General features: G+C 48.2%; 1 protein-coding gene across 1 annotated transcript in view; it reads right to left on the bottom strand.

The window, feature by feature from the left end:
• Window positions 1–9,009, bottom strand: part of PHF2 (PHD finger protein 2) — a 39,954-nt gene extending 30,945 nt beyond the window's left edge. Inside the window, exons 1-3 of the mRNA XM_029964658.1 lie at window positions 8,970–9,009; window positions 6,106–6,222; window positions 315–429 (exon numbers count right to left, since the gene is read on the bottom strand). Coding sequence (XP_029820518.1) covers window positions 315–429; window positions 6,106–6,222; window positions 8,970–9,009 — 272 coding nt within the window. The remainder of the gene's footprint in view (window positions 1–314; window positions 430–6,105; window positions 6,223–8,969) is intronic.
• Between the last annotated feature and the right edge of the window lie 466 nt (window positions 9,010–9,475).

Raw genomic sequence — 9,475 nt, 5'->3', positions numbered from 1 at the left:
GTCCATGGCAGGTGGTGGAATGAGATGGGATTTAAGGTCCCTTCCCACCCAAGCCTTTCTGTGACTCCATGCTTTTTGCCTTCACAAATCCAAGCACCTATGGAAAGCCACAGGACCTGGGCTCAAGCAAGAGGAGATCTGAATACAGCTGCACAAATACAAAAAAAGGCAAGAGCCTGGGACATCTGCAATCAAACAGCACTTGTTTAGACATCATCATTCCATGATGCTTTCAGCCAGGCCCACCACCAGCCTCCCAGGACAGTGGCTGTACAGGCATTGCCCCCCCAGCCCATTCCAGCTGAACAACCCACCTGGGAAACGTCCGACTTCGGAGCTCTTTTATAAAGACCTGGCTCCCGTTCTGCACAGGCTTCACCTCTGTTGTCTGGCCAGTATCATGCTTATGCCAATTTCTTTTCTTTTTCACTGAAAAGGGAGGAGTTGGACAGTTGTGTTAAGTAGAAGATAATTATTAAAACATTGGCAGGAACGACAAATCTTGGTTTAATTTCTCACGTGAGCAGAGCAGAGGGAACCCCCCCAATGCTGCACTGCACATTCTAATATTGCTCTCAGTGCCCCATCAGACAATCCCAGTGCAGCCTGGAGATCCACCACAACATGAGCAGCGCGTGTGTGTTTTGGAGCACAAGGGCAACCAGACAGGGAATAGCTGAGCTGCACAGCTCCTGCAGGCATCGTGCAAACATGGGCTCTGGACACCCCGGGCTCGCCAGCCTGCACACTCCATTCTCCTCAGGAAACTCCCAGAAAGCCCCTTTCCTCCACATGCAGAATGGATCTTTGTCAACATATTTGTCAGGAATTACCTTAGACTAAAGATCTGTCCACCTGTGGCAGATTTGACATCAAGTTTGATGGTGGGTGTTGAGCTATGCCCTGGACACAGCATGGATGGGGAAAGGGAGGAGGAGGAGAAGGAAAGGGAAAAGGGGAAGGAGGAAGGGAGAAGGGGAGGGAGAGGAGGGGAGAGGAGGAGAGGAGAGAAGAGGAAAAGAGAAAAGGCACCACAACTGCAATTGTTAGAACCCTTATTCCCAGGATTTAAAGGGAAGTTATTATGGCTCAGGCCTGCAGGAATGACAGACTGAGGCCCTCCACTGTGCTCCCAGTGGGGGATGGACACACAGGCAAGTCCATCATGGATAAAGGGCCAGCAGGAATAAGCACATATTAGTAACTCAAGTGTCGATGGTTCTGCCCTGCCTCTGACAGTCAGATATCACAGAGCTGGAAAAACTGGTCCCACTTTTTCCCTGAGTCAGCACTATCTCCCTCAGCTGTTCCCACTCATTTTGGTAGGAAATTGGTTTTTTCCATATTCATATAATTTAAAGCCTCTGTTAATAGAATTTTCATGTCACAACATACTTTTGTTTTCCACCCTTGCTTTACATCATGAATCTCAGTATTTTACCCCAAGTCCAGACCTCTTACCAAAACAGTGAGGGAAGGCAGCAGAATCCTCACAGATGGCACCTGCTCTTCACTCTTTGCACACACACACACACACACACACACAGAGATCCACACACTTTTCCATTAGGAAAGGAATCTGGAGGCCACAGCTATAAGACATGAGATTTGGAAAGAGCTAACTCTGCTTTCCTGACCACAATCCTGGAATAACTCAAGGAAAGATATCTCCCAGTGAGTCCATCCCAGGTTTTGCACAAAGCATGTTGGGTTTATTAGTTCCATGCAGGCTCCAGCCTAGCTGGAGATATTCATTAAAGCTGCTAGTTCTTTATCTTAATGACTCTCAGGCTTAGTGTATTAATTCAATGCTCCTGGTAACAAAGGAAACAAGCCTGGCTTGAATGCCAAACCTTCCTCCTCTCCCTCCCTTTCCAAACACTGTCTCCTCCCCCTCCCAGCACATAGGAATCAACACCAGGAGCGTGTTGATTGCACTTGCACTCTGAGTGCAAGTCCCAGGGAAAGAGGTGTCACTTATCACAAGGAAAATTAAGGAGCTTATCCTATGAGCACGTTTTTTATTACACCTCAGATAGGACGGAGCGTCGGGAAATAAAAGCGACAAAGCAGAGCTGAATTAAGGGATTCACTGCAACTCTTCCAAAACCTCCAGGAAGTTATTTCCCTCAGCACAGAGCGCTGGCAGGCATCCACCTCTCCCATTTACCTCTCCCACCCACCTCTTGTATCCACCTCTCCCATGCACCTCTTGTATCTCCCCCTGCCACCCACCTCTCCGTTCCCCTCTCCCTCAGAGGCATCTCAGATGAACATTCTCCAGGAGGGGCTGTGTCCCAGACAGCTGCAGCCCATTATACTACATCAAACACTACCTTTGGCCTATTTTCAGCCATTCTTTCTGTGCTTCATCTTTACCATGATCACCCCAGCAAGGACTAAAGGCCCATTCCCATGTGCAACAGATTCCAGCTTTGGCCAGAAAAGCTGCTTTTTCAGAAATGATCACAGAGTTCTCTCTCTGCAGAACTTTCTGATCCAAATTTGACCTTTGGAAAGTCCAACAGTGGAAAAAAAAGGAATATATTTTTATGAAAACTGTATCTCAAAATTAAAAATTCACAGGTATTTTATTTCAAATGTCTCAGTGTAGAAGGGATCATGACACTGAATGCTTAGGAAGCATTTCTTCACTGAAAGGGTGGTCAAGCATTGGAATGGGTTGCCCAGGGAGGTGGTGGAGTCACCATCCCCGGAAATGTTGAAGAAAAGGCTGGATGTGACACTCAGTGCTCTGGTCTAGTTGACAAAGTGGTGATTGGTCAAAGGTTGGACTCGATGATCTTGAAGTTTTTTCCAACCTAAATGATTCTATGAATTCTATGAACTTTCCACTAGACCAGGGTGCTTCCACTAGAGCAGGGATACCCAGAACCATGCTGTGAGTTCTCTACTGATCTACATTAAAGTTTGTAACTACTTAAAACACGCCTCAGTCTGACTTTGGTTCAGTTGCAGCTCTGTAACTTCACCGATTCCAAAGGATTTCTCCTGATTTTCACTGCTGCAAACACGGCAACAATCAAACCAAGCATTTCAAATTGTGTTATGAGAATGAGCCAAGCCTGCCCAAACGAAGCCCTCACATTTTATTGCAATGATGTCAGAAAATGTTGTATGAATATGGATGATTCTTCCCAAAGAGGAGTCCCTACACATTTCATTAAAAGGGAATAGCTCAAAATGCCATGTGACAGGAAGCAATCTTCTGAGAGCAGCCACTCACCACAGTGGTAACGTGGAAAAATGTAAGGAGAGGAAAATGATTTTTAAATTTGACATCTGGAAAACATATCTGGCGGAAGGCGTGCTCCAGAAATACACATCCATTTTTAAATCCAGACGAGTTGCATAACAGACAATCGGTGTCTGCCTTTCCCTTTGCTAATCTCGCAGTAATTAAATCCTACCGGTGAACTCCTGGTGCTGGAACGACTCTTCCTCGTTTATTACAAAGCTGATAGTGCTGGATAACGAGTTTAAACACAGACTGGGGCAGTTCATGAGCAAATGGAAGCGATCCCCCCGCAGACCGGCCCGGCAGTGCCCTGCATGCAAATTCCCAGCAGATGGAATGCACTGAGCCAAGCTGGTCCTGCCTTCATTTCATCTGTCTTTTAACTTCCCTGGCCTGCTGTACCCTGCAAGGAGGGGCTACAGGGTAACAGCCTCCTTTTTCCACAGGATTCTACAGGTTAGTGAGGGAATTGCTATGCAGCTTGTGACTTTGCCTCCAGGACTCAAGGTAAGGTTAGCACTAATTAATGTATAAATGGAATTTGTGCACTCCACTTCTTTGATGGTTGGTCTCACACATGGTTAAACTGCCTGTGATGTATTTGAAGGGAGAAAACAAAGTGGCATTGCTGTCCTGCAGGACGGGGTGTTGGTCTGTGTTCCCAGCACACTGCATCCCCAGCAGCATGGGCAGCAGGTCAAGGGAGACCTTGTGGGACCCCACCTTCAGAGCTGCCTCCAGCTCTGGGGTCTGACATCAGAAGGACGTGGAGCGAGTCCAGAGGAGGCCACGAAGATGCTCTGAGGGCTGGAGCCCCTCTGCTCTGGAGCCAGGCTGGGAGAGCTGGAGAGGGACTTTCAACAAAGGCCCAGAGAGACAGGACAAGGGGGAACAGCTTCCCACTGCCAGAGGGCAGGATTAGATGGGATGTTGGGAAGAAATTCCTCCCTGGGAGGGTGGTGAGGTCCTGGCACAGGTTTCCCAGAGAAGCTGTGGCTGCCCCATTCCTGGAAGTGTCCAAGGCCAGGTTGGACTGGGTTTGGAGAAACCTGGGCTAGTGAAAGGTGTCCCTGGGATGGAAGAGGGTGGAACTGTGCTCCAGCAGCAATTTCTGCTGGGCTGTGTGACGCAGGCTCAGGGACGTACCAGTGGATTTTTATTTGGAGAAGAAGAACTGGAGAGACAGAAACCTTCTTAAAAGCATCAGAATATCGTTGTCCATTCAACTCTCATCATCTTAACTGGTATATTAAACTTGCAATCTTTTTATCACAACTGCCATTTCTTGCATTCTAGGATGACATACCCCAGTTTTATAGAATTGATATTCAATTCCTGATTATAGGCTTTTGCTGCTTTTGTCTGGGGTTTTTTCCCTTGCACTGAAAAGTGCCTTTCATCCTTCATAATTCAACATGATGTGAAGGAAATCAAAGTATCAGACTCATCTCAGTGTTATACAGAACTCACAGAGGCTGGAGATCCTGTGCTGCTGCTTCTGTCCCAGGTCAGCAACAGCCTGGGAGCATCTGCAGTCACCCCCCCTTTTCAGCACAACCCTTTCCAATCCCAAATTACTCACTTCAATACGATTTGTGGTTATTTGTGGGACCAATTTCCAGAAATCTTCCAACAAAAACTAGAAAGGCTGATTCTTCTAAACCAGAACATTTTGTAGGGACATATTGATTTCATTAAGTCTTTCAGAACCAGCCTCCCAAGGGGCATTTTGCCAGCTTCCCAGTTTGTGGGTTCCCTGTTCAGACCCCAGTTGTTGGCAGACCCTCTGGGAGACAGGAACAGCTGCAGGTCATTCAGGTTTCCAGTTCACACTTGACTTTTAAAAAATCATAGTGGAAAAACAATTCCCATTTTTGCCCACAAAGCAAACATTTCAGGCTCCTCCCCTCTCCCTTTAGAAATTTTTTAAACTTTAACAAGTAAGGCAATGCACAAATAATTTCTTGGGTTAAAAATGCTGAATTTTAACACAAAAGGAGTCACTTTCCAGCCATCCCTTATTTCATACTGAAAAAGGGACTGTTAGGATTCCTTCGGCTCCTGCAGATGAGCACCCAGCTCTTCCTCTGCAGGATGCCCTGAGGTTGCAGAGCAGCAAGATCCTCCCCATCACTGTTGCTTATTTACAGTAACTGGTTTTCAAGTGAAGCATTTCATCTTTCACAGGGATTGGTTTCTTTTCTTTTTTTTCAGCCATTGTATAACAGAAAGAAATTGTGAATTAATCTGACCAAAGCAAACACATCCCACGGTTCTTTCCCAGACAAAACTCCCACTGAGATCAACTGTCACTTTTACTCAGGAGAACCTTCTGTGAAAGAACTGCAAGAATTGGCACCCTCAGTGCATCCTACAAGTTTGACTGCCACAGAAATCGCTGCAGTTCTATATCCAGGCCAAGCACAACAAACTGTTTCTTACTCTTCTCATCCACAGACGGAAAACACCACGTAGCTTCCAAAACTCCCTGTATTAGCACTAGCTGCCTCCACAGGGATTTTCTAGCCCACATTCTTCAGTGTGGGCACAATTCATGCATGGAAGGATGCTCATTTTCCTGTGGGACCAGGGACTGCAGCTCTCCAGGTGAGTGCCTTGCCTGAGCTCACACACACGCCTGAGGCCACGCAGAAGCTGCAGCCAAAGCTCCAAGATCCAACCCATGATGTCCTCCCACTAACATAATTTTCACCTCCTGGTTTGAATTCCAATATTTATGGCACGTGATACTTAGGGCCTTTTGCAATGACAAAAATAAGAGGTCCTTTTGCCCAAACACACAGCCCCTGCTGTGTGTCAGGGCCTGGCTGCACACGGGTACTCACAGGTCGACTTTCCGTGGGTTTTCTCACAATTTGGGCAATGATAGATGTCGATATCTGGTGCCTCTTCCTCTTCCACACCGACACAACTGGAATAGAAGAAGGTAAATATGACATTAGCTCAAGTCCATCTCGAAGCACACAATCAACAAGGAAAATGCTGTCCATTTGCCACTGCCAAGGGCTCCATCGAAACCAGGTCTGGGTGCATTGTACACTGGTACCAACAGGGGTTTTGTAGCCTACACTCCTGGTGTGGTGCTACAAAAGCTGTCAGCCAGAAGCCACCACCAGTCCACTGTGGACGTCCATGAAAACACGGCAGTGTCCCACAGAGTGGTTTTTTTGCCAGGGAGACCATTTTGTACCCACACAGAGTTTTCCCAGCACCATCCCACATAAACCTGATGAACAAAACACATCTTCTCTTCACCAAGGATGTGTGGGCAGCTGCGAGGGACCGGCGTGATCCTGGCGAGAGATACCACGTGCACAACTTCCATAGGTTCCACCTCTGTTTCCATGCAGGAGGATGAGGAGGGAAAGAAGACACACAGCTCAGCACTTCTGGCTGCCAAAGGGATGGGCTGTGTGGGGATCCCACTGGGATCACTCTGGGTGGCTCAACCCAGGCAGCATCACCCGCAGCCTGGGGGCACAGGGCATGGGCACAATCCAGTGGGGAACACAGTGCTTGGGAGGACTGAAACCAAAGAGCAAAGTGCTGAAACACCCCAGGACAAGAAGCTGCTGCACGGTCCAAGTGCCGAGCAGCCTCAAAGAATCCGGGTCCAGCACAACACTGCTCCTGCCGGGGAGGAAGAGCAAACAGGACTCTGCTCCTGCTGCCTCTGTCGGGAGCAGCCCAGGCTGCAAGGTACATTTCCAGCACAGAGAAAAGGGTTCAGTGGGGTGCTGTGAGATGCAGCCCTTGTGCCATGGCTCTGTGGGAGCTTAGCTAGGCAAGAGCACCCACAAGACACACAAAAGCACCCTAAGCCCCAATATGAGCAAGTCTGGATCACACCAAGAGCTCTCCGGGGGTTTCTCTACCACCTGAAATGCCTCCTTTGGTGCTCTGCAGTGAGCACAGAGCACCTCTCAGTGCTCCTCAGCCAGCAGAGAACCCTGACACAGCTCTTCTGCCAAGGAAAGGGCTTGGGCAGGGGTCATGCAATGCAATCTTCATGCATAAGGCCATGTTCTGCTTCCTGGCATCCCACCAGCAGTGCCAAGAGGCAATGAGTGCAGAAATTCAAAGTGTTTAGCTGCTGTTTCTGCCCTGTAGAAAACAGAGCAGAGGATGGTTGCTTCTCTCCCCCAGGCCAGGCAGCAGGGTGGGTTGGTTCTATCACATGCTTCCCAGAACCTCTCAAATCATTCTCACCCTGTGCAAGCTCTGCAGGACAACAACAAAGTGTCCAAATATGAGAAATTCGTATTGTGTGGATGCACCAGCAGCACCTGGTGATGGTCCAGATGCAGGGAGGCTGTGACCTTCTGGCTGCTGGCAGGCAGGAGGGTGCAGTGATGAAGGAGGGATAACCCATGATCATGCTCCCACCTCTTCCACAGAATGCCTCTGACCCCCCTGCCTGGCTCTGTGGAGCCCAGGGTTCTTTGGTGCCCTCAGCAGGGTGTGCAGGGGTACATGAACCAACATGTGCACACCTGGGGCAGGGGGGTAGCCGTTAAAAAGCACTGAGACCCCTCACTCCCAAAGCTCTGCTGACCCCGAGGCACACAGGGATGTGTAACATCCCCATCACAAACCACAGACACACCTGCTGCTACAGAACAGCATCGACAAAGCCAAAGCTGCAACCAAGCTGGGAAAGGCCAAACTAGCTAAGATACAGAAACACAGCCTTTTTATTACCATTGTAAATGTTTTGTCAAAATAAGATCCTGCCAGAAACCTTGTTGGGTATGGTCCCCCTGTTGCAGCTGCCAGTGTGGGAGCCAGCTCCCTCCCAAACAAAGCTCAGGCTGAGAGAAGCTCTGCAACCAAAGCCAGAGACTCTCTTGTCAATGTAAGTCCAGCCTGGAAACAGGAGTCATTATTTCAGAAATGTGTCAAAGCAACTGCAGATTTGGCTGCTATTTTTCATTAAACAGTTAGTTGAAAAAAATACAGAATTATTGTGTGTCCCTGGGCAGACAGCACGGAAAACTGAAGTTTGCAGACAGGAAAAATCATCATCACAACAGCCCGGTCCTCAGAGTGCAGTACATACAGAGAGAAAAACATCAGATTAGTAGGAAATACCAGAAAAATTAGCAGAAAAATACCAGATTAATCAGTAGAAAATTTAAACAAACCCTGGTAGATTGGAGCCAGAGTAAGAGAATGTAGAGGATTCCTCTACCCACAAAGCTGTGTCAGCTGCTTTTGCCACTGGATTCATCTTGCTAAGCTTGGTAAAGGTATGGATTAGGCTCTCTACAAGGGCTTGAAAAGCCTATATTTAGCTAAAGCAAGGAGATGAGACCCTTGGGCACTGGATGGGAGGAGGTTTGACCAGCTGTGGCACAGGGCGATGGCTGCAGTGTGGTGGGAGCCATTGTTCTGAGAGCGAGTCAAACATTTAACAAGAACAAGGCAGAGAAGTAAAAATAACTGACCTCAAACTCCAGCGGGCCCCTAGAACACACAGTCAACTTTTCCAGCTCCAGCACAGCTTTGGAATAAGGTTTGGCCACTTACAGCTGCTTGCAGGCAGAAGCTGCTGCCCTCAATGTGCAGGAAACTGGGAGTGTGAACTGTCCAAGGGATCCCCTGACTGATCTGCCTCAGGGATCTGTAGCCAGAATATCCATCCATTCCAGCCTCTGCCCCTCTTCTCAACCAGCAGAGCTTGGCTCACCAGGAACTGCCACCAGCAGGGCTGTTGGTGGCTTCCACATGGAGATAGGCACAGGAAACTGAATTTCCACAGTTAAAGCCAGACTGCCAGAGAGCCCCTCAAGACTGTTCCTGCCAGGAGAGAAACAAGGGTTTCCTGCCATCTGTACTGGGTTTATGTGGCAAGATTTGGGTGTCAGGGGGCCGTGACTGACCCTTGGGTTGGTCTAAGCATTTGCACCTGGGAATAAGAAACAGCAGGGGACTGCCAGCCTTGGTTGAACCCACATCCAGTTTCTGAAGCGCCTCCTTCTCAATTTACTAGTGTGTTTTTTCTCAGAGTGGTTAATTACCAGTAGAATAGAATCAAAGCATTTCTCTAGCTGAAAAAAACCAAGTCATCTACAGTGACTGAACAGTGCTGTCCTCCCCCTCAGCCCCCGAATTCCAGCACAAATGGCACTCTGTGGTTTGCATCTATTAGTTTTTTCCATGAGAACACACTGCTTTGGTCCCTCCAGCTTTTTT

This window comes from Manacus vitellinus, unplaced genomic scaffold (genome assembly GCF_001715985.3).
Source record: "Manacus vitellinus isolate BGI_N305 unplaced genomic scaffold, ASM171598v3 scaffold_77_pilon, whole genome shotgun sequence".
Classification (NCBI taxonomy): Eukaryota; Metazoa; Chordata; class Aves; order Passeriformes; family Pipridae; genus Manacus; species Manacus vitellinus.
Note: the sequence above shows the minus strand (reverse complement) of the source record. Positions and strands in the feature narration are given on the sequence as shown.